Source organism: Triturus cristatus, chromosome 4_1, assembly GCF_964204655.1.
Source record: "Triturus cristatus chromosome 4_1, aTriCri1.1, whole genome shotgun sequence".
Lineage (NCBI taxonomy): Eukaryota > Metazoa > Chordata > Amphibia > Caudata > Salamandridae > Triturus > Triturus cristatus.
Window position 1 is genome coordinate 317,339,744 of NC_140585.1, and position 26,463 is coordinate 317,366,206.

General features: G+C 43.0%; 1 protein-coding gene across 9 annotated transcripts in view; it reads right to left on the minus strand.

The window, feature by feature from the left end:
* The window catches only part of WNK1 (WNK lysine deficient protein kinase 1), a 1,135,119-nt gene that overhangs the window by 774,717 nt on the left and 333,939 nt on the right, over nucleotides 1–26,463 (minus strand). For all 9 annotated transcript variants that reach the window (XM_085652258.1, XM_085652261.1, XM_085652257.1 and 6 more), the window contains exon 4: nucleotides 4,168–4,325. In XM_085652258.1, coding sequence (XP_085508384.1) covers nucleotides 4,168–4,325 — 158 coding nt within the window. The remainder of the gene's footprint in view (nucleotides 1–4,167; nucleotides 4,326–26,463) is intronic.

Sequence of the window (26,463 nt, forward strand, 5' to 3'; positions counted from 1 at the left end):
TTTTTTATTATAGGTACTCTGGGTACCTCCTTTACTGTACTGCTGCTGGGATCCCTGACCTCTAGCTGCTCCTCTATGCTCGGGGCGACGAAAGGAGCCACTCCGAAACTGCTGCGACTGTAGAGCCCCCATAGATTTCGCAGTTTGTGTCCTTTTTAATCTTTTCCAGTGTAGTGTCAACCTCGGGGCCAAATAAAAAGTCTGGGTTGACTGGTTGATTCAAGATATTATTTTGAATCTCAGGTTTGAAGCCTGATATTCTCAGCCATGCGTGCCTCCTCAACATCACACTAGTGTTGATTGCCCTTGCTGCAGTGTCAGCTGCATCTAGTGCGCATTTGATGGACGCATTTGTAATGAGTTGTCCCTCTCTGATGAGGAGCTCCGCTCCATCTTTGTACTCATCTGGTAGGTGTTCTAGCAGTGTTTCTAGTGTATCGTAGTGTGACCTGTCGTATCGGGCCAGGAGTGCCTGAGTCTTGGCAATGTGCCAGATGTTTGCTGCTTGTGCTGCTACCCTTTTGCCTGATGTTTCTAGCACTTTGGACTCCTTGTCTGGAGGAGGAGCATCACCTGTAGTCTGCGAGTTAGCTCTCTTGCGAGCATTAGAAACTACCATGGAGTCCAACGGCAATTGACCCTTAATGTACATTGGGTCTCCGGGTGCTGGTTTGTATTTCTTCTCTATTCTCGGGTTCAATACCCGTGCCCTGGTCGTTTCCTTAAAGATGTCCTTCGCATGTTTAAGAACCCCTTTTAACATTGGTAGGGTCTTGACCGTTCTTTCTGATGTGGAGAACGTGTCCACCAAGAAATCCTCCTCCACAGAGTCAGAATGGAGTTCCCCTCCGTGATTGGCAGCTGCCCTTTCAATGAGGGCGTTAAAAGCAGCAGTATCTTCAGTGGGAGATGGTTTGATATTATAAAGATGAGTGTCAGGAGCATCTTGTGGGTCACCTTGGTCAGTAGGGTCTCCCCATGCTTGATCTTGGTCTTGCTGTTGGTCATCAGGGTCATTATCCACAGGATAAGTGGTATCATCCCCAATATAGCCCTCTCCTGCATCCGCCTCAGAGTGTGTAGGAGAAAAGGATGGTGGTTCCTGATGATAGGTTTGGAATGTTTCTACAAGCACTGGCGTCGAACCTGATGCCAGTTTCCTTTTTAGTGGAATCTTGTATGAGTCCAAAGCCTTCTCTGGAACAATTTTCCGCTTGCGGAACAACAGCCTACCAGTGTCGGCGTCGATAAACTGGTCCTGCGAGTCCTCGACATCGGTTCTTTCCGTGGACACCGTTCGTGGTTGTTCGACACTCCTCCTAAGTTCGAACATCTTCGGTGCCCCTGGTGGCGGCAATCCAAACTTGATCGGTGCCGGCGCCGAGTGAGCTTTGGCGACCTTGTGTGGTTCGGGACCCGTTTTTGGTTCGAGGGTTGCCCATTCCCTGATGCGCTTTAGGGACTCCGACACCTGTTGCAACGTGAATACAGACGGTGCTTTGGAACCGATAGGCTCTTTGGAGACAGGCCTCGACGCGGTCTCCGGTTTCTTCTAGGCCTTCGGGTTTTCGATCCGAAGTTTGGGATCGACGCCCTGTTGATCCGATATTTTGGCAGTCGCCGCACTCTTCGTGTTGACTTAGTCGGATCGACCACCGTGACCTTGGTGGTTGGTGCCCCAACCTTCGGTGCCATAGGCCGTTGCGTCTTCTCGGGACCGAGGGCCTTCTTCTGTGTCTCGGTGCCGAAGCCCTTTTTTGGTTTCTCGGTACCGAAGTCCTTCTTTCTTTGGTCGGCTACGATGTCCTTTTTCTGTGTCGACTGATTGGAGGGCTTCGATGCCTTTGATCCGACCTGAACCAGTTGCACTTTCGGTTTCGATTTGACCGGTGCTGGGTTTGGTTTCGCTTTCACTGAATCGAATCCAGTCTTTTTTGATATTGTTGGCTCTTTTGAAATGTTCGAAGCCGGGCCTTCAGGCGGGGCTGTAGAACGATCCGACTGATCTTGGGTAAGGCCCGCAGGCGATCCCTCGACCTGAGCCTTATCAAGACTGTCTCCTTCGGCCTCCGCATCGACGGATTGGCCTAGCTCCTCGCCCGAGCTATCTTCCTCGGCCCCAAGAGCCTCATCGTCTCCTCCTCGTCGACGACGTCTTCGTCCTCGAAGATCACCTCATCATCGTCGTCAGATTGGGATTCATGCTCCGAAGCATGGCTCGAGTCCATCTCTTCGACGCTCTCGACTTCTTCATCCTCGGTGCTGAATATGTTAACCGGGTTAGGCGCCGATTGTTTGGCCTCCAATCTAGCCGCCCGTCGATTCCGAAGTGTCTTCTTTGACCGGAACCGGGCGCAGGCCATACACCTTGACTCATCATGATCCAGTGATAAACAATTGTTACACACCGGATGGACATCGATGTGTGGATATTTCGCATGACGTAAAGGACATCTCTTGAAGGGAGTCCTCGATTCCATCTACGAACGATGTTCGGACCGAAACTAGGTCCGAGAAGTGTGAATAAATCCGAGAACAAGTATAATAATTTGTCGATACCGAACGCAAACAATACCAACGATACCTAAAGGCTTTTGGCCTTAAATAAAGTTTTCCTAACTTGAGCTAAGATAAGCACATCCGATTCCAATGGCGGAAAAAAACAATCTGAGGATGGAGAGGATGCCCATGCGCACTGTAGTCCAGGGGAGGAGCCACCTATCTCGTGATACTTCGAAGACTCTTCCAGGACAACAATGTGCAATCATCCGGACCCAACACTAGGCGGCGATCTATGCACAGATATGAATTCAGCAGCCCACATGCCTCGAACACATACATCCTGCAGGGGAGCAGATTCGCAAACAGTTTACTTAGGCTTTCAACAATTTGTGAATTTGAAGAATGTCAATTAAAGAATAAACACACTTTAAAAGAATGTTTCAAGTAAAAAAAATTCTCTTGCATTTTAAATATGAAACAAATTAGAGAAAAATGCACACTTGTAGCAGAAACCATACCCTCCATCGCTAAAGCTACGCTAAGAGATCCGTCAATGCCGTTATGCACATATCGAAAGTGTTTTATCACTTGACGCAGGCATTTCTAAACATACGATTTTCTGTCTCAATTACAAATCCTGAAACTTCAGCTCTAATACTGGCCTCAACAACTAAACCAAAATACAGTGCAAGTCTGGAAAAATCGGTAACTGTGCATCCGTTGGAAACAAGCGTTACTCAAACAGCTAAAAAAACAACAGTACTTTTTGCCGCAATGTTATGCGCAATTCCTTTTTGTCCATTGCATTGTGTTTACTGTAATGCCAATTTCAACTTAATCCCACAATCACCTTATGTACCAGATTCTCTTACTACAATAAACATTCTCAGTAATGCGCGAAGATTCTCTTTAAGGACACATCCACGCTCTATCAAGAGTTCAAAACAAAACATAAAAAATTAGACAACTCCATGGTAGTGCACTGTATCAATTATCACATTTTAATCAGTGGCAGTTTTAAGTAAAGCATTTTCCTACCCAAGTTCGATAGTCTTTAAGAAAATGTCGGTGAGGTCACCCACCAAACTAGTGCTGCTCCGGAAATACTCTTTCAGCGTGACAGTGTCGAAAAAGTGTAAGAGCTTCACTAGAAAAGTAAATTTCTCAAACAAGAAGCACTCTTAACGTGAGATGCTGCACTGCAGACATATGAGAAATGGTTAAGTCTTTCTCTATTAAGCGAAACTTCCCCACACCAACATGGCGCCTTTCGGCAATCATTTTAAGCCATATTAAAAAGTAAGCGTACAAGACAGTGTTATGAAGTCGAGTCTACTGGCAGTGCCTAACATGCTTAGTGCCACAAACAGCAGTTCTCTGATATTTTCATCTTATGGTAGGGCTGTCCAATGTAGGTCAGGAAGGGTCAGATTCATGCTAGATTTCAGGATAACCCCGACTCTGAATTAGTTACACTGACTTTCACTGCATGCAACTATCTTATGTGGACATCTCAAAAACCTGGTATGGATCCAACCCTACTGGATCTACGATCGGCACATCCAGCTTATGCAGCAGGTAATTATCTGCAGATTAAGCTCGAAAGCAAAACAATATTCATTTTCCAAAAATTAAGGAAAAGAGAAATGCAGATGGTTGACTTACACTTGTGACTCGACGGTAGATCTGCGCAGCGTTTTGGCACTCGGAGTAGGGATATTCGGAAGTGGCCATTTCAAGCATGCACATCCCAAAAGCATAGACGTCAACAGATTCATCGTACTTCTCTTCATACATCTCAGGAGCCATGAACTCTGGCGTACCTTAAATTAAAAGAATGATTCAGACTCTACATTGTCTTATAGCCAGCACAGGCTGGTGCTGTTACTCACCATGGAACTCAGTTCAACAGAACTCCTGTCAGAAAACATGTGAAAGCAAAATCAGAGAAGCTCTTCGTAGTATGCTATGTCACTATACCTGGAGAAGATTCCAGTGTGAGGCATCTGCATGGGAAGCAAGCCAACATACCCAAAAGATCGACTTGGATAATGCATAAATGTTATTTAAAAAAAGCTAGTGAATGGATGACTTTTTGGGATCTCAATGGACAAGGCTCGGTTATTAAACTCGCTCTGAAAGACAGTGACAGCAAGGAAACCTACGCACTTGCCTCGCTAATCTGCCAATAACCAACCCACTCTTGTGCTTAAGTCTCCTCTTTGAAAGGAAAATGCATAAGGTGCCTTCCAACAGCTGGTCTCAAACCATGCCTCTCCATTCACCCTCAAAGTGGAAAAGAATTGGAACAATTTCATGCGAAAAAGCCTCACAAAGGAAAAACATACTATCATAATTAAAAGCGTATTGCCCTCAAAATAATGAGTTTTTAAATATAGTTATGTTTATAAAAGGAAATTACAGCATCATTTTCATCGTGTACTTACCATTCCTACTGCAGTAACTATTATTAAGCATCCCTGCAGTGGCAGAAAATAGATAAGGTGACACACTACAGGCAAAACACACTCAGAAACCCAGATTAAGACAGAGCGCAAAAGTAAAGATTTAAGGCACAACCACGATTCAGATTGTTAAAAAGAGATTCAATCCATCAGGAATTAAATAAAGTTTATCCTTTATTGGCAGCATATTCAATACATCTTCTCCAGCTCCATCTCCCAGTTGCAATGCCTTAACTGCCTATCTCTTTCCTTGATGCTCCACACAGAATGTAGAACCCCATTGAAAGAATAACATGCCACCTGCAGTAGCCAGCAAACTAGGGTTGCATTTAAAGGAATATACACATACTTGCATATTAATATATGTAACATATCTCCCTTTTTTAACAACAAAACTAAAACAAACAACATTAATGCAAAAAACACCCTAAAACAGAATTATGTAAAATCTGCATAACGTTTGGGTGCATTAACAATACGCTTAACATCTTTAACTCTGAGCAATGGAATCACCATTATTGTGTCCATTACTCTCATCAAAAGACAATCTTCTTGTGAAAGCATCTTTAGGACATTTAGCCAACCATCCCACATTCCATACTTTCCCATCTTGTCTCATAACGCTATACTCGAAAACTTTTTTAATTTGGATAGGATCACTGAACTTGTTATCACCTTTAGAAATCAAACCAGGTTTTAGTATTTTTACCCAATCACCTATTTTAAGATCTTGGTATCTTGTTCTCCATTTGTTGTCATACCACCCTTTGGTTCTGACTTGTTTGGTCTCTACCTGTTCTGCGATCTCCCTCAGATCTTCCCCTTTAGAAACAAAAAAATGGGACTTTTCTCTCAACCACCATGGAAGTACTTCTGAAACAGGATCTCTTCCTTTAAAAAGCTCAAATGGACTAACCTCAGTTGTAGTGTGTGGTGTAATTCTATAGGCCCATAGACGTTCTCTTAACACACTAATCCAATTTGCACCATATTTCACTGCTTCAACAACAAAACCCTTCAAAACTCGATTAAAACGTTCCACTTGACCATTTTCATGTGGTTCATATAATGACGTAAACCTGTGGTTAATACTACACTCTTTTAAAAATTCAGACATTTCCACCGAAGTAAGATGAACCCCGTTATCTGTAACCAAACCTGGTGGGCAACCTTCTCTAGAAAAGATATCTTTAAAGAAACTAATCACAGCATTAGTGGTGGCTTTCGGAACAAACTTTACCTTGGGCCATTTCGAGTGGTAATCAATTATTACCAAAGCATAACGTGAAGATTCAGGAAGTATCTGAAAAGGACCTGAAATATCGAAAGCAACTTTTTTCCACGGTTCAGAAGGCCATTTGACACACTTAAGGGGAGGAATATGAACCTTAAGCATTTTCTCGCTTGAAACGCACTCAGGGCACTCCCTGACCATTCTATCAATGAATTTGTCAATACCCGGCCACCAAAAATGTTCCCTAATTAACCGCTTCATGGAGGAGATGCCAGGATGTGTTTTATGTACAATGCCTAAAATCACCTCATACATGCTCTCTGGAGGAATGCACTTCCCTGATTTGAAAACAAAATCACCATCTATCTCTAACTCCTCAACTACTTTGAAGAAAGGCAAAAGCTCTGGATTAATTCTATCTTTCCTAGGCCATCCATATTTTATGTAGTTCTTTAACACTGACCAATTCTCATCCTTCTGTTCACATTCATGCCAACGAGATTCAGATATGTCCTGAAATTTTTCTTGTAACACGCCTTCAATTGTGACCACAAAATCAATATCCAAAATAGACTTAATCGCACTTTGTTTGCACGGTAAACGTGATAAACAATCTGCCATGACATTTTTCTTTCCTGGCACATATACAGTGGTGAAATTATATTCTTGCAATCTTGACATCAGTCTAGCAATCCTGGCTGTGGAATTCCAACCTCCCCCCACCGACAGTATATTTACTAAAGGTTTGTGATCTGTTCTCAATGTAAATTTGGAACCCCACACATACAACCTAAAATGTTCAATTGCCCACACACAGGCTAATAACTCCCTTTCTATGACCGCATACTTGCGTTCACATTCATGAAGTGTCCTTGAGGCAAAAGCAACATTCCATTCATCACATTTCTCTTTTTGCGATAGAACTGCACCCAAACCATATAAACTCGTATCCACAGTGATAACACATTCTAAGTTGATTCGGAAAGGTTTGAGTGTAGGAGCATTTACAATGTCTTGTTTGATTTCTTCAAATGAGCGTTGTTCTACGTCTCCCCAAATGTACTCAATTCCCTTGTCTAAGAAGTCTTCTCAAAGGCTCCATTTTTGTGGCAAAATTATTAACAAACTTGCTGTAGTATTCGCACATTCCAGCAAAAGACAAAAGTTGATCCTTATTCTTTGGAGATGGGGCTTTAGAAATAGCCTCTACGTTGGACTTTTTTGGTACTACCCCATCACCTGAAAGGGTATGACCTAAGTATTCCACAGATTCCTTGAATAGTACACATTTGTGTGCCTTGAAAGTTAATCCATTTTGTTCTAAAATTTTACAAACACACTAAGTGTTTTTCATGTTCGGATGTGTTTTTTGAAAAGACCAATATATATATAATCTTGGAAACATTTTACATAAGAGTCACTATCTCTGAACATCTGAAACATGATTCTTTGAAACGCCGATGCTGCAGACGCGAGCCCGAATGGCACGCGCGTGTATTGGAATAACCCTTGTGGGGTGATAAACGCAGTATATTTTCTAGAGTCTTTTGTGAGCTCTGTTTGATGATAAGCTGATCTGAGATCGAGGGAAGAGAAATTTTTTGCACCATCCAACAAAGAAACTAGTTCATTTATGTTGGGCAACGGATGACAATCAATGATGATGTTGGAATTTAATGCCCTTAAGTCCACACAGACCCTCAACTTTTGGTCAGGTTTTCGTACCAAAATTATGGGAGAAACCACTCAGATGACTCAATGGATTCAATGATTCCGTCTTTGAGTAGTTCATCTAACATTTGTTTGAGTTCACCTCTGATGTTAATAGGGACATTTCTGAGTTTTTGTACAACAGGATTGTTATTGGACTTCAACAAAATTTTGTGTGAGAAATTTTTAAGTTTGGCCAGTTTGTCTGCAAAAACATTACCAAAACGACCTATGAGATTTTCCGCTTTATCCATGAACTTTGTTTCCTTACTGTGTGGATTTTCAACAACAGATATTGCTTTCATTAGACTATCATCGCATGTTGATACTGGTACTTTGGATCTGGCATTAAGTGTAATTCCTAATTTCCATTGGTCTAACCAACCCAATACATTGACTCCTTTCTGAGAGATGTAAAGCTTAACATAAGCTTTTCTGTGTCTAAATTGTAAGCTAACCGGAAAAAACCCAATAATGTCAATACTTGTTCCACAAAAACTTACAGCAATTATGTCTGGTTCTTCTAGCTTGTCAATAGACATGCGGTCTGCCAAAGTTTCAAGATAATATGCGTGGGAAATTATGGTCCACGGGGAACCTGAATCAACCATGAGGAGTAAATCAGCACCACCTACTTGAAAACTACATTTGGGGGAACAGCTTTGACCTTGTGTGATGTTACCAATTAGAGAAACAACAAAACCATGGTTACATTCAGTGTTAACATTTGTCATTTCTTCCTCGGAAACTGCAGAAATAGCACCTTGTCTGTGAAATTGTGTGCGTCTGTCTCTGCACATGTTACTGAAATGTCCAATTCTATAGCATATTTTACATTCTCTCTTCAAAGCTGGACACCCAGGAAAAGAGGCATAATGTGATTTGTTGCCGCATCTGTAACACACTCCTTGATTATTAGTTCCTTCGAAAGGTTTTTGATTGGAATATTGCTTTGAACAATTTAAATAATGTTTTCACCTGTTGTATTTTGTTTAGATGTAGGTCTGTGACCCACAGCACATATTTCTTCCTCTGTCGTTTTTTTGTCAGTGTTATTTTTTACTGTATCCATCCACAAATCAGATTGTTTTAGAGCCTAGGCTGTCGCAATAGTCTCATTTAGGTTTGGGTCACCCATGACCCATAGTGTGTCCTGAATTTATTTACATTTTACGTGGACAATGATTTGGTCACGTATCATTTCGTCAGACATATTTCCAAAGTTACAATGCATGCTCAAACACCTTAGAGATGTTAAAAAAATCAAAGGATTCATCCTCCTTTTGTTTCCTGGTGTAAAACTTAAAACGATTTAAAGCAATACTAACATTTTGCTTAAACCTTTTTTCTAATCTTGCCAATGCCTCTGTGTAAACATTCATTGAATCGCCACTTCCTGCACTTTGTGTAACGATTTGGGGAAGAGATCTAAAAATCACTTGACCCTCTGAACCTAAACAATGCAAGAGAATACTTTTTTCCCTCTCAGAACCCATCCTTTCACCATCAATTGCCTTCATGTAGTTAAAGAATTCTTCTTTCCACCTTGGCCATGGCATAGGTGGATCACCTTTAATTTGTAAAAATGTTGCCAGTGGATCAAATTGCATGTTGACAAAAAAAAAAAATACACACAAGGAAAAAATATGTAAATGGACTTGTTTACTACAATTGTGAAAAAAAACATAACTTTAAATTTTTTTTTAGAGTAAAATATGTGCACCTTATTAGACTTGTTCCAGCTTTTATCCAACAATGATGTGCAAAATGGTGTTTACCTTGCAAACATTCCGACTAACATGGCTTCAAACTCTGGCGTTTAATATTGGTGTAGATATCACCTATAAGTCTTTGCTGTTTTCAAAAGATTTGTAAGGAATTTTATTTGTATAAACGTACTTACTTCCCTTCTTCGTACATTCACAGCGTGTTGTAAAAGCAAAAATCGGAGTGTTCGTAACGTTGCCTTGGTTACAAAAATGGCGTCTGTGCTTGTGACAACTTCGCCGTAATCACGTGAGTGACGTGACGTGCGCGGCGCGCTGACGAAGTCTACAACGCACAGGAGTTACGGATTCGTTGTAGAGCAGCTCGCGGTAATGTATATTTTCAAAGTTTCCTTATACACATGCCACGCTGCCCAAACACTGTTAGCTTCAGTGCAGAGTTGAACGAGAAAAACAAATAATTAATGCCGATTGCTGGGAATCTTCCCCTTCAAAACGAACGGCCTCTGTATTTTAGTGCGCATCCTTCAAAACGCCTCACTTTTCACAGAAACGTAAAATCATGCCGTTGGCTTGTAAAGATTTCCTTTGGTTGACGCATCCAACAAATCAGATTCCTTCCTCCTAGTGCCACCAATTCTGCCGCAGGTGCAATCAGGCCACAAAGTATAAGGAAAAACGGCCGCCGGTAAAAATACTTGAAAACAAAAAAAAATGAAAATATTCCAGATGAGGGTTCAACCACTGTGTTACTTAATGCTGCCCAGTGGTTCCCGTCGTCGCCAATGTTAAAAAGATTCAATCCATCAGGAATTAAATAAAGTTTATCCTTTATTGGCAGCATATTCAATACATCTTCTCCAGGTCCATCTCCCAGTTTCAATGCCTTAACTGCCTATCTCTTTCCTTGATGCTCCACACAGAATGTAGAACCCCATTGAAAGAATAACATGCCACCTGCAGTAGCCAGCGAACTAGGGTTGCATTTAAAGGAATATACACATACTTACATATTATTATATGTAACACAGATGCAGGCTGGAATGCTGATCAATTGCGGGCAAAGGAGAAGGTCACACAGTAGAACTAGGAAGGTAATGTTCACAATGCAACGAGAAAAATAGAAACAACAACGATATAAACAAGCACTTTATCGGTCTCACTCTTCGGCCCATCTGACTTTGCTTATACAGGTTAGCCATGCTATACAGCATCCACAATGCTGTGCAGCATGGATAAATAATTGGGGGGAAAAGGTTATGGAGTAATATGTAGGCACGGGCATGCATGGAGCAGCCACTTTTTTCCATTTTTTTTTTGCCGAGCAACTCAGATCAGCAAACAAACAATATGTAAAAGGATGATTTTTGGAAAGCAGGCGGGGAAAGCAACACTGTGGCACACTGGGTAGGGAAAGCAGCATGGGCTAGGGCACAAAGCAACACCGGGAGGCAAGGGTGTGGCTGAAACACCATATGGAGGCCTGAAGCAACAGATGGTATGTGTTGGGGGAAGCAATACCGAGGGTGTGGGGGAAGCCAAGGGGTATGAAGGAGAGAAACTTGGAGTGCGGAAGAAGGGGGAGAAAAGCAAACTGGCGTGAGAGAACAGCGTGGAGCTGGGAGGGAGGAGAAGCACACGGGTAAAAAAGCAACACAGTTAGGGAGATTACATCAGAGCTGGGGCATTACGGAAGGGGTGGGGGAGAACTACACTGGCAAGAGAAGCATGGAGAGAGGAAGTAAAGCACACTAGGGAGGCATATGGAAAACTCATGGACTCTGATGGGAGTACTTCGACAAACAGAAAAAGTAGCACATAAAAAAGTAAGCAGTAAGGATATTCATCCATGCTCCGGGGGAGGGATAAACACAAGAGAAAGGAAAGCCCACACACACTAACAAATAAGAAGCAATCAAATGAGTGACAATGAAGCAAACTAACGGTAAGCAAAAGTGGGTTCTGAGCCATCTGTAAGCTAACAATACATCTTGCATGGACCGAGCATGCACGGTCTACTAGGCGAAAACTAACAAAAGGAATTTCTTTAAAAAAACATAATCAAGTCTTCTGTTCACAGGGGTCTACAAAACCAAAATGAACCTGTTTTCTCTACACTTAACATTCACTTACCTAAAGTAAAGTACTTTTTTGGGAAGCTAAAATGTTTGTAACTATTGGATTTGGAGAATTCCCTTTGAACGCAGAAATATATTGCAAATAGAATTCCACCAATCCCAAGTAAGATCTTAATTGCTCCTTATCTTTGGGAATGGGTGCTTCCACAAATGAACAGACTACAGTCCTTGTTGGAGAAAACCCTTTCCTCACTAATTCAATGCCAACAATAATCCAGCCAGCTCTCATTCTACATTTTCTCTTGAAAGAATTAATTCACTTTCCTCCAATACAGGGCATTGGTCTCTCCTATGAGTGCTACTGGTTTTGTCAATTATTCTTAGCCGTACTGCACATGACGTGACCAGGGCTACTGCACTTTTTAATTGAATAAAAATAAAAACAGATGGGGGAGTGGGTTGGCAGTGTGGCAACACTGAGGCAGGGTAGGAGAAGGACACAGATGTAGAGAGAAGACACGTGAGAAACAATGAGGCAGTGTACGGACTATGGAGGGATCTGGGAAGCAAGCGGACAACAGAGAGGAGGGCTAATGTGCTGGAGAAGGAAGCGGACATTGAGGGTCAGTAGCAGGGGCTGTAGAGGCAAGTTGACAAAGAATAGAAGGGTCGGAGGATGCAAACTGACAATGGAGCGCAGGCAGGGAGTGTTTAGAGCGGCAAGATGACAACGGAGGACAGGTATGAGAGGCTGGAGCGGCAAGCTGAGAACAGGTGGTGGGAATAAAGGGCTGGGGAAGCAATCCGAGAGAAGGGCAGAAGGAAGGACTGGGAAAATCAGCTGACAATAGATGGCAGACAGGAGGAGATGAGGAAGCTAGCTGACAAAGGATTGTCGGCGTGAGTGGCTGTGCCGCCAAGCTGACAATAGAGAACAGGTGTGAGTGGCTAGGGCAGAAAGCTGACAAGAGCATGTGCGATCCAGGATGGAGGAGAGTGGCCAGGTGGAGCTGGGGAAGCAAACAGACAATGGAGGATGTGTGAGCAGGTCTGAGGGAGCAAACGAACCAGGATGTGATGGTAAAGAAAGAACGGCAGGGGAATGTGGGCGAGTAGGAAACAAGAACCGTAACTGGGGGAGAGCATGAAAGAGCAACAAAAAGCAATGGGTACGGGGGTCAGCTGGAAAAAACATGCACTCTCGTAAAGAGCCTAAAAAAAAAAATTAAAAAAAGAAGCGCTTGAAAAATGAGCAGTTAAAGGACACAAGTATTGTGTCCATGCTCCAGGGTAGGCACAAACACCAGAAGAGGAAGGAAAGACTATGGAAGCGGACTACTAAGCAAGCAAATGAGAAGGTCAATGAAGCCAATTAACAGTAAGAAAATTAAGCCAACAATAAGCAATGGGCAGGAGCTAAGACTACTGTAAGGTAATTTGTCTCATAACACGGTGCATGCACTGTCTTAGGCGAGACCGAAAAAATGAATTGTGCTGATACGTTTTAAATAAGTGTTGAGCTGCCCTAGCTAGGCTCCAGACTATAGCTGTATAAAAATGGGTGCTAAAATTTCACTGAAACCGGGTATGGTTTTGACCTTATTGCATTTATTTCTCTTTCACAATGTCAATTCACAAACGTAACGAGGTACTGATTTATGGGATATATTGTGAGCACCTAATTTCAATATGGTTTCAAAGGTAGCAATGTGAATGGAAATGTTACTAAGGTAATACTTTCCTGACATAAAATCTCACCACATTGTTTGGGAGATCACTTTGAAACCTTCATTGGCCTAACCATCTTTTTATTACTTTTGAAAATGTATAGTTTGCCTCCGTAACCATATTTGTTTCTATTACTTTCCCATGCTTAATGAAGTAGCTTAGGTGATCAATGGTAAAATTAACCTGTACAAGCCCTGATTTTGTAATGTATGCACTTAGAAAACGAATTCAAATAGTCTGTTGAGCTAACCAGTATAGTTTGTAAAGATGTTTGGTACATTACTTTTACTAAGTCACTTTAAAAACATGATTTTTGCTTTTGTGATTGCAGGCACAGGACACAAAATATAACAAAGCAGTAAAAGAGGCATTTTTATGATAATATATGGTTTTTAATAACATCCAAGCACTACAGTGCAACCAGTATAAGCCGCTGTGAAGTGTACTTTCCACCACCATGCAGGGGTGTAGGATCTGCTTCTTATGGTTACCCCCACTTTTTGCTGATGTTTCACTGTTTTTCGACTTTAGTCTGGCTGGGTCCTGCTATCCAGAACCCCAGCCTAGCTGTTTCCTCTCTAAATTGGTTCCATGTACCTTAGGTACACTCAAGATTGGATTCTGGGGTACCCTTATAAGTCCCTAGTATATGGTATACTATGTACCCAGGGCATACCTATGCCCCAGAGGCCTACCAGGGCCTGCAGCATGTATTATGCCACCCCAGGGAAGCCTTCCAAAATGACACCACAAGACTGCTACTGCAGCCTGAGTGAGGTGGTGCATGCCCCCCTTACTGAGATATAGGTTCACTACATCTCACCCTATCACTGCACATATAAACCTATCAGTCACCCCTATGGCAGGCATTATCAATCCTGAAGGCAGGGTGCTTGGTTTTATGTGAGAGGGTGCCCGTGCATGAGCAGAGCCCCTCTGCAGCCTTTGGAATCTATGCTCCGGGGTTGTCTGTGATGCAGCCTGACCATTTACTCTTAAGTGCATTATAACCTCGCGGTAAATGCTAACTTTGGGATGGCTGCATGGAAACAAGTCAAGTTTGGTGTCAAACACTTGGGAATCATACCCCCACACCTTGTGTGGGAGTATGATCCCACCCTTCTAGAGGCAGAGACATGACAGCACCAGTCTACCCGGTACCAGCTAACAGCGCCCTGGCATCACAAAATGGATGCTGCTAGCCACAGACAAGTCTGGCCTCCTGCTGCTGACCGAAACTCTGGCAAGGGGGGCCTGGACAATAGTTTTCCTGTCACAGGGTGGTGTTACCACCTCCCAGACAGGCCTTAGTGGATTAGGGCTGGGTGTGTGCACTCCAAGAGTGCTTTGAAGTTCAGCACTGGGGGCACATTTGGTGTCCCTGTGCATAGTCCAGTTCAAACCGGTTGCCGGGGCTACCAGCCCCTGCTCTGGGGCAAAACTGGACAAGGAAATGGGTGTAGTTACCCCTCTTTCCTGACCCTCACAGAGGTGGGTCCCCAGAGTATGTCCAACCCCTTCCTTGGGTATAAGAAAGGATTACACCTGGACGAAACTCTGATACAGAAATCCCGGAACTTCGACGATCTACACGACTAGATGACTGAAGAATCTCCCTTGGAGTAAAGGAGTTACTCCCCTGCAAGGCAGGCACCAAAGACGCATCTGACCGGTTTGCATATCCGAATCTCCCGCCGGACTCCGAAGTATTTGCAACACAGGAGGTGGGTTTCCAGACTTCCCAGAGGCTGACCGAGTCACCAGCAAAGCTGAGACCCGTAGCCCTCCTGGGTACAGTGGAACCGAAACCCCTGGACACCGTGCACATTTGCAAGTGCATTAGCTTCTCGACGTCCCTTGAGGCGGTGCATTGGGTTACTTGTAGCCCAGACCCCGAGCACCTTCTCCACCGAAGATTGCTGGCCTACACTCCCAGAGTGTTCCCTTTGTGTTTTCGCTCGAGGTACCTTCGCGATCCCTGGTCCGTCGACTGGTCGGTCCCTGTGAAGGCAACTTTAATTGGGCTTCCCTGGTTGCTCCAGACGTGCCCCGACTCCATCGGTGGGGAGTCCACTGGACCTTGCTGGTCCGCACCGAAGCATCTTTCCTCTTCCTGCGTGGGTTGCTGTTGCCAAGGCTTATTGTGTCCAATCCGGGCACCAACGCTGCAGCACTCTACATCCTTCGTGGGACAGCTCGAATCCAGCTCCTGGTCGTCCCCGACGCCTCCTGGTCCTCGTGGCTGAAGAGTCAAGCTTCCCCTTCTCGCACCTGAAGCACCAGACATCGTTGGGCATTAGTCTCTCGTGCCCCTGGTCACTGGCAAGTGACCCAGACTCTGTCCCCTCTGCTTTAAGGTTTTTCACATCTTCGATCCAGGCTTGGATCTCTCCGGACACTTTTCTTCCCGGCAGCAGCACTTTTCAGTATCCTGCCATTGAAAACTACGACGCTACCAGACACCATTTGACACCAATGCACCCGGCTTCCCTGGGTGAAGTAACACGAGTACCCCGGTGCTCCCATGGGTGTTGGCCCTAGAACCATCTAAGTCCAAAAGGGTTTGTTCTTAGTCCACCTCTAAGTGTCCTTAAACTTTAAAATTTGGAGGGTCAAGTGATCCCAGGGAAGCACCATGCTCTGGAAAAAAGAAGCATTTTGCTGATAACAGTGCTTTGTTTGGGGGGGGGGGCATTAAAGGGGTAAATGACTGCAGTAAGCCGCTCTGTAATGGGCCTCCACTAACATCTTTTGTCATTTATATCCTGCCTGGGAGAAAGGGAAGGGACTCCAAATACTCTTACTCCTCACAACTCCCACCTCAATTTCTAATAATCACACTGTGAAAACGTTTACACGTTAGTAAGGCCTGCCTGACCAGAACAGTATGTTTGGCAATCATGTATTTGCATTTTTAAAATGGTAACACTCAACTGCAATGCTTAAGTCTAGACATATTTAAACATTGGTAGTTTAATAGTGAAAAAGTTTGTGGGGGAGGTGAGATAATCATTTTATTCCACTGTGGGTATGGCATTGAAAAGTTTGAAGAACACTGCAAGTTTTATGCGGCTTTTCTCCGCCATCACCCACTCAAACAGTGGTTTAGTTGCGGTTCCTTTGGTCTCATACAATGTAATGCTATGTGTGTTTTAGCTAGGATTTTCCCTTGAGCTACAAACTTGTACCATATGTCTCTCCCTTTTGGGTTTAGTTTAAGTCCTAAGAGACACTGTCAGGGAGTTTTGACTGGAATTTCCCTGTCACCTGGACCAATTTTGCCAATACCCGTGCCCATAAGTCCTCGGTGACTATGTAAGTTCATGTCGTGCAGAATCCCAGAAATAGCACCCGGGGCATCAGACCAAGGGGCGCACCTTTTATGATTTATGCAGTTTAATTGGGGTCAAATAAGTTCTGTGCAAGAAGTTAACACAAACAAGCTTAAACCTGGCATTACTTAAGATTTTCTTTAACTGGAGACATGCATTTGACATTTTTGTCTATTATATGCTCAGGGCAGTCGTCCCTCCACTGCTCTCTATCTCTAACAGAACACACACACATTAATGCAAAAAAAACCTGAAGCTGCATTGATCTGCATGTAACAGTAAAAAAAAAAAAACACACAATATCACACAGATCATAACAGGAAAACCACTTTTCATTGTTCTTGATCTAATTGACATTTTTTAAGTGTAAGGAAAATTGTAGTGAATGAGTCTTTCTAAATTCACATTTTCGTACGATTTTTAGGAATGGATAGTTTTCTATGTCCACTTTTTGTTTTTCTATTTTTGCCAAATGCAAGGATACAGATAATTGAAAAATACCGGGATAAATGGAACAGTGAAAAGGATTATGTTACTTACCCAGTAAGCATCTGTTCTTGGCATGTAGAGGTGTAGATTCACATGCTTTTCATACTCCGTCCATCTAGTGTTGGGTACGATGTTTGCAAGTTGCTTTTCTTCAAAGAAGTTTTTCCTAGTCATGAGGTAAGGTGACTTCTCCTTTCGGTGATAGATTGTTTTCCCGCAAGAGGGTGAGAATGGAGTAAGTAAGTGTAGAATAGAGAAGTACATGCGTACAAATGTATAATTAAGAACTGCAACAACTATAGCTGACCAGAGAGGCTGGTGGGCATATGTGAATCTACAGCTCTACATGACAAGAACAGATGCTTACTGAGTAAGTAACAATCAGTTTGAGGCATGTGTGCTGTAGATACACATGCTTTGCATAGACTACAAAGCGGTATACTCCCAAAGCGGTAGCTAACCTGTAGATGTTGCATTTATTTGAAACAGTGTTTTAAGTACTGCTTGGCCTACATTAGCTTGTTTTTGTGCTAACACATCTGCTTTTTTTTTTTTAAAGTTTCTTTGTCAAAGAGAGGGCATTAAAATACAAGGTACTCATAGTTATATACAAATATCAAATATAGCCGCAGTAAGTGTATACATAAGAAAAAAAGAAAGAAAAATAGCATAGATATTAAGGCAAAAAAAAAAACATTAATTAAATAAGCTCCATAGGATAGTCAAATCATTCCAAACCGCCCCTATTTCTTTCTATTTTTACCTCTTAGAACATAGGTCCCCAAATTACTGTACATTTAGTCATGGAGCAGGCTCCTCTCGTCTTAGCCAGGGCTAGTTCCATATCATATATCTGCCTTACTAGCAACCACCAATCCATGACCGTTGGTGATTTTGGCGTTATCCATACCCTAGCTATAGATAATCTTGCTGCAACTAGTAAGATAGCAAACAGACTGTTTTACTTAGAATTTACAGGACTATATCCCATCATAATTTCAATAGTGGATAAGGGCATTTCTATCTCTAGCTTTTGATGCAAAACATCCCCCACCTTCTCCCGGAATATTGTCAATTCTGGACATGTTAAAAACATATGTTTAATGTCAGCCGCGTATAGATTGCATCTTGGGCATTTCGTCCTCTCACTACTTGTACTATTATCCGATGTCCACTTAGCAATTCTTTCTGGGGTGTAATATAAAAGACATATTGTACGATGTTGCTGCAGTCGTAAGTTAGTAGCATGTACAGCTTTCTCTATAGTACTAAGAGCTTGCGATATAGTATCAGCCGTTACCGGCATACCCAACATCCTACTCCAGCGATCAGCTTATCTCTCAATATCGTCTGATCTACAGCTGCCTAACCACTTCTACACCCTACTAATCATAGATTTTGATTCGACTGCATGCAAAAAAAACATATCTCAGAGTCGGTTATGTTTAGTAATTTTAAGTCCTTCATGAAGTAATCCTGAATCTGATAATACTTAAACAGCATACATTCTGGTAACTTATACTTCATCTGCAGCCTCTCAAATGAGACAAAGCCACTATAATCATACAGCTCTCCTAAGCATTTAACTCCATATTTAGCCCATTTTGTACCCGCGGCATCATGAAATATCTCCAGGAACCCTGGATTCTGCCAGAACGGAAGCTTATTATGATAGAGAGATGTTACCGCTAAGCAAGATAGCACACCAGATAAATATATCATCCTGTATAGTCTTGAATTTTACCCTTTTAAAATAATTTGGGTCGTTGACTCTATACAAAAACATATAGCTCTCCTCCCCCAATATAAATGTATGACTGAAAATAGTGTTAGCAGAGCAAGTAAGACTACGTAGACTGTTACAAACAAGCTTACCAAAAAAATGCTTTGAAGTCGGGAAACTCTAAGCCACCTTGACTAAAAGGGAGTTTCAGCCGGTCAATTGCTCGTCTTGCCTTCTTGTGTCCCCATATGAAACTACTTAGTATTCCATCTAGCTGTTTAAAAAATAAATGTAATTCTCGTAACGGAACAGAGCAGATAAGCCAAAGGAATTTTGGCAAGATCTTCATTTTTATGATGTTAATTGTGCCGATGACATCAATAGGCAGCTTGTGCCATTTTTTTAAAGACTTGGTCGTCTCTTTTAGCAGAGCCTGTCTACCTGTACTGCTATCCTTATCCCCAAATAAGTAGCATCAGTGTTTTATAATTAAGAAGAACTTGAGTCTTATTAACGTTTAATTTGTAGCCTGAAATTAATCCAAACTGACCGGCTGCTTCTGTAATCATTTTTAATGCTTCTCCTGGATCTGTGGAAAAAACCCACAATATCATCCACATATAAAATGACCTTAAGAGAGCTTGTCCCCGACATAAAAGCCCTTATTTGCGGATTATTTTGCAAAACCAAGATAAATGGCTCTATATAGAGAGCAAATAATAAAGGTGAAAGGGGACATCCCTGGCGGGTGCCACAGAGCGCCGGGAAAGTTGAAGATTGCAGGTCTAGATATGCTAGTTTAGCGCATGGCTTATCATATAAGGCTTGTATCTGTTTCAGAAATTGGCCCTTGACCCCAAAGGCGGAGTGTGTAGCCCACAAGAATTCCCACCACGCACGGTCGAACGCTTTTTCTGCGTCTAACAGAATCATACAGAGTGAGGTGTGTATTATATTTGCCATGTCAAAAGCAGTCACTGCCGTATTGGCGTGAGCCGTAGTCTCTCTCCCTTCAATAAACCCATGCTGATGTGGGGAGACCAGACTAGGCATTATTGGTGCTAGGCGGTTCGCGAGGATTTTGGCACAAATTTTTGCATCTGCGTTTATAAGTGAAATAGGCCGATATGACCCACACTCCTCCGCTGTTTTTTTTTTTCTTTTTTAAAGGACAATCTTCGTCATATGCCAGGATTCAGGAGTTCTACTATTAATTCCAACAAATTCTATTACCTGGCTAAATAGTTTCAGCAGAACATCTTTGAGAATTTTGTAATATTCTAAGGGAATAGAATCTTCTCCCGCTGCCTTTCCAGATGGCAAGGCGCCAATTGCTGCTTCTATATCATCGATTGAGATATCCTCATCAAGAGAGTCGGATACCTCAATCCCCATATTTATTAAAGAACTATTCTGAATATAGCTATAGATATCTTCAGGCTTTGGCTGAATCATTGGGGTATACAGTGTTTGATAATAAAGAGCAAACTGTTCAAGTATCTGTTGTGGTTGTTTGTATAGTTTATCATTTAACCCCTTGATTACTTTTATATGCGCCTTAGCCCGATCGTCTGCCACTTTAAAAGCAAGTACCTTACCTATTTTCTCCCCCATTTCATATTGTGACAGGCGATTTTTACTTTATCTTGCCACGCTTTTCTCCTTGAAGATATTCTTCAGATTTAAACGCAAATTAATTAGAGCTAAACCCAATTGTTCCATATCATCAGTACCCTTCATAACTGCGTCTGCATGTCGGTCTTCTGCCAGCCATATCGCTAGTGTAGTCTCTTTGGCTTTATTTACTCTATCCCTATTTTTCTGCTAGATGTATCGTTGCGTGTACCCTCTAATAACAGCCTTACATGTATCCCACACTATAGGGGGAAGCGGATCCTATATTTTCCTAAAAAAAAAAGTCTCCAGTTGACCCCTAATCTTACCCACATACTCCTGATCAGTCAATAAATACCTAGGAAACGCGAAGGGTCTGGGTGCCCTATTCTCGTCTGGAATCTTAAATGTAAGGAGGATAGGGTTATGATCAGAGGTAACTTTCGGGCAGATTTCCATTTCAATACATATACAGATTTCCATACAATAGAGTCTGTAGCCCAAGCCATGTCTATCCGACAATATAATTTGTGTGGAGCGGAGTAGTAAGTATAACCAGGTATGTTAGAGTATAAAGTCCTCACACATCCCTAACCGCCTGTAACCGCCCTAGTTCCCTTATTGCAGCTCGCGTCTTCCGCATTCACTGAGATGCATCCCGTCGTGTTGTACCAATTCCATAGTCCATAATACAGTTAAAATCACCCATCACCACCCGCTACCCCTCCCAGTTCAGCATTTCTGAACTGGGAAGAGGTGTGGCGCCGCGGCCAGGGCGAATGACTCCGGAATCTGGGGATCACGGTTCGATCCCCGGCGCCGGGGGCAGATTAGCCCAGCACCATGTGACTCTGGGCAATTGCTTGCTTAATCTTCCCGACAGCCCCCAGAGACCCTTACGGGTGATTGTTCGCACTTTACAAATGTGGATTATTATTTCTACATTTATAGCATCAAAAATAGTAGGGTCTGTATTAGGGCCATATACTGCACAGAATACATATTTCCTTCCTTTTATCAGCATCTGTGCCATGGCCCACCTCCTGCTTTTGTCTGCCATTGTCTTACAGGTTACCCCCACAAGCCGTTTCTGCTTTAATATAGCAACCCCTCCTTATACAGGTGCTTTTTGCTGTACATACTATTACTTCAAAGCCTAATTGTTTTAATAATCCATGATCCCTATAGGAGAGATGAGTTTCCAACAGCATAATTATTTGAGGATTGTACATTTTTTATTCCTCTGCTACTAATTGCCTCTTAATCTTACTGTTCAATCCAGCCACATTCCATGATCGACATTGTAGCCAATCCATGTCAAAGATACCACTCTATCGAACATAATCTCTATTTTAATTACTTTGTTATTTTCGAATACCTTCTTCGCCTTTTCATTCCTTATTACCCTCCCTTTGATTTTCCCCTTTTTTTGCACCCTTCCACACCTCCCCACCACCCTCCCCCCTACATCTAGAAAGAGGAATCATCCCCTTTCCTATGCTGCCGCTAGTTTTGGCAGCAAACTGAGCCTCCAGTCTCCACGGCGACTCTCGAGACTAAACTTCCCCTTATCCATTCCAGATATACTCTAGTAAAGAAAAGAAGAATAGGGGAGAAAGAGAGACTACATTAAGAAAGAAGAGCCAAGTATAACCAAATCAGGAGTTAGGGATTTTACCATGTCCATCCATCAACCTATTCCTCGACCTGGACATAAATCAGATCTGAACCTTGTCCTTACGCCACCCCCCTTTTCTGCCATCTGTTGAGTGCTTCCTTCGCTTCCAACACAGATACAAAAAAATATGATTGCCCCTCCCGTACTACTTTTAGACGTGCCGGTTCCTCTAGATATACTTGTACCCCAGTGGATTTTAATGGATCAATTAGTTGTCTAAGTTGCCACCGCCTGTCCATTGTCTCTTTACAAAAATCCGACCGAAAAAAAATAGAAAATGATTCAGCTGAGATCGGTGTTCTAGGTCTAGCCTTTAAGGAGACTGCTTGCGGAAGTAAAAAATTACCAAAATAAATAAGACAAGAGCATGGATACTGAGCGTCCTGCGTACGTTGTACCAATGGCAATGTATGGGCTCTTTGTATCTGGCAGTCCCAGTCGCCCAGGTCCGGAAAAGCCGTCTGCAATAACTGTACCACAAAAGCCCTAGGGTTTGACCCTTCTTGCCCTTCCAGGATACCAAACATTTTCAGTTTATGCCTCCTCTGGCGGTTTTTCCATTTCTTCCATTTTTAACTGCATTTTCGCAAGTGAGTCATCATGTTGCTGAATCATGTTTGTTATCTTAGAAGTTGTTTCTTCCGTACCGACTACTCTTGATTGTAGTTCCGTTATATCATTTGTAAGACTTCCAACTTTCGATGTTACTTCCTTTAGTGTTTGCTGGATGTCATGATTGTCTGATGTTACTTGGGCGAACAATTCCCGTGTTTCCTCTCTTTGATCTTTGAGAGACTGCAGGATTAATACAAGTAGCGATGCTTCGCCGCTTTGAGTGTCTTTGTCTCGAGAACCTTCTTCTTCCCCAGGATTCAAGCAGCTTGATGAGGACATATTTCATTCGGTATCCCCTCAGGCGTCCCTCCCTCCGACAATCTTAATGGCCCACAAACATCTTCTGCCAGTTCAACATCTGAAAGTCTAGATATCAGGGTTTTGACTAGGGGTGGGCGGAATTTGCGAAGTTAACTTTCGCAAATTATCGCGAAAATGTTTAGAATTATCGCAAACAAGCGGAAATATCGCGAAGATGCGCAAGTTTTTTTCCGGCATGTTCACGAGATTTTCTGCATGGTTGCGGGTCGCCAACTTACCCATGTGGTTGCTTGCGGGCGCGGCATCTTGTTTTGAGTTGTCTCGCGGTGCATGATCGCGAGAAGAAAGACGTGATCGCGCGACGCATGACGTCACTGCGGGCGCGAACTGTCGCGAGACAGCGCAAATGGCTAAAAACAATACAACATCTCATGGAGAACGCGACCGGATCAAGAAAACTTGTCGGCGAACGCAGGGATTCAGGTATGGCGATCGCGCGCGCGCGTGAGAATATATTATTTTACAGCGCGAGCAAGAAACAAATTATCGCCAAGCTGCGGAAACCGGAATTTTTGACATTTTCGCGCTCTCCGCGGAACGCGAAAATGTCAAATTATCGCAATTTCCGCGAACGGAACGACATTTTTGCCCAGGCCTAGTTTTGACCCCTCCTTTAGCTTGTACCATCGACGTATGGGGCTAACTACCACTGCATTTTTCAGTTGCGTTGATCTTTGCTTACCAGACGCCTGACCCATTGTAGCTTTCTTTATTTTCTCTCCTGTATCCTTCGTTGTTTTAGGTGTTTTAGGTTTGGGGTTTTTCTTTTTGCCGCTACCTAGTCGTCGAATTTGCTTCGCCAGGCCCCTGTTGGGTTCTGCGACTCAGTATTATTTGGTCCCTTATGCCCTTGAACCACCTCAGGTTCCCCATTTTTAGAGTGCACATTGTGATTATCAAATGCAGAGTTGCTAATGGCAGTAGCAGTGGTAGTAAAGACCATAGCATTTTCATCTGAGGTACATAAAATGCTCTCGAGTAGTCCATTATTCCGTATTGAAGTACCTCCTTCCATGCCCGCTACCCTCTATCGGACTCAATTCTGCTGAGGCTTCTACCTCAGGAATAGATACATCCAGCCCCATAGTATTAGCATTAGCATCTAAGGACACTCCCTTGTGTTGCTCTTTGGCACCGCTTTCAGAGTCCGATTATAGTTCTGTGTCCATACTTTCAGAAAGTAGGTCCGTTTCTCCTACTTGGTTATCGGACTTTTTAGGACTTTCAGCAGCCTGGCTAGTAGCTCGAGTCTCCTTGTCAGCAATATCCTCAGGCATCCTGGTATGGCCCCCACTGCTACCTAAACACTCTTGCAGTCTATTTCAGTAGCTTGGTGTTGAGTTGGATAAATCTCCACAAAGTCATTTATTTTGTTCAGACCTGGTGATATTGGTGCTGTATTACTTTGTTGCACATCTATAGCATATGTCAGTCTCTCCACAAGGCTATTACCAGCATTCGTCTCTATTCCACCCTTTGATGTAAATAGCTTCACTGAATGCTTGGATTGCAAAAAACGCAGCACCGGTTTCCCGAGTTTCCCAGCAGCTTGACCAGCTCTACTTTCTTCCTTCTGGACCTCCAATCCTTTATCGCCCCCCACCGTGCCTGCGGCACTTACCGGTTGCCAACTAGTTGCACGCGTACTCATCACCGTACTCTTCGGTGGGGCCATTATCCAAGATTCACCGAAAGTCGCGTGTGCCTGGAAATACGATGAGCCGAGAATGCAGTCTCGTTGAAGAACGCAGAGCCGTCAAACACACAGCAACCCGCGTAGACGGCAAGCATTTTGGACCAATTTGTGCTATCGCCTCCATTCAGAGCGGAGGCGGAGGCTTAGCGGTTTCCAGCTCCAGGAAGTTGAGTCTGCAGTTTGTAATAGCAGACCGTGATAACGAGCCAATTCCAACCTTTATTCACAGCAGGGGCAAAGTTTGTTCGTGTCCGCTTTTCCATTTTTTCCCGCTTTTTTAGAATCTCTCCTATTGCTCCACGTATTCCGTATCACTCAGCAGGTTCTGACTCCATATCCTCGGGAGCTCCTCCATGTGCTCGAGCTCAGAGACCGCGTCAGTCCACCATCTTAGCAAACACATCTACACAATAGTGTTTCGTAAATGTGTGTGGTGTAGACCATGTAGCTGCCTTACATATGTCAGCTAGAGGAATGTTCCCTAAAAAGGCCATACTAGCCCCTATTTTGCTAATGAAATGCACTCTAGGGGGTATGGATAAAATTCTTTTAGCTTTCGCATAGCATGTTTGAATGCATTTAACAATAAATCTTGAGATGCCAGATTTAGAAATGGGATTGCTTTTGTGAGATGGAACAATGCAACAAATAGTTTTTTGTTTTGCGAAAACCTTTGGTCCTTTCTATGTAGTACAATAAACTCTTCTAACATCAAGAGTGTGAAGAGCTCGTTCTGCTACTGAATCAGGTTAAGGAAAAAACACTGGCAACTGAACTGATTGGTTAATATGAAAAGCAGAACCCTACTTAGGGAATTAATTTTGAATTGGTGCAAAGAACTACCCTGTCTTTATGGGGCTGAAAGAAGGGTTCTTTTAAGGTTAATGCCTGTATGTTAGGTTAATAGTATTTTTAAAGCGCAGCGGTTACCAGTGGGTGTCCTGGCGCTAATTATTTATCCTGAAGGCAAGAGCACGGAGGAAATGAGGTCTATTCAGCAAAAAGCCAGGTCTTTAAGCCCTTCCTAAAGGCTAAAAGATCTGTGGCATTTCTTAGGTGGAACGGAAGGACATTCCAGGCTCTCGCCACACCAACGGCAAAGCTTATGCCACCCCACAGAGCTTTTTTTGTGTGCGGCACTGAGACCAAATTGGCCTCCAGTGACTAAAGTGTCTTTTTCGGTGTGTACCACTGGAACAGCGGTTTTAAAAAGTCTGGGCCTGTACCTTGAAGGGCTTTGAAAACAACACAGAGTGATTTAAGACACACTTGACTCCTTACAGGGAGCCAGTGCAATTTCTTTAGTTCCTTGGAGATGGGAGAGAACTTGGGTGTGCCCGTGAGGAGTCTAGCAGCTGCATCTTGTAGCAGCAAGAGTTTGTTCATAAATTTCTGTTGGATATTCAAATACAGGATATTGCATCTCACCAACTGTCCTTAATGAAGTGATTGCAACGAGGAAAGCAACCTCCCATGTGAAGAATTGTAATGTACAATTATGCAATGGTTCAAAAAGTGGACCCATAAGTCTTGTAAGGACAATGTTAAGAT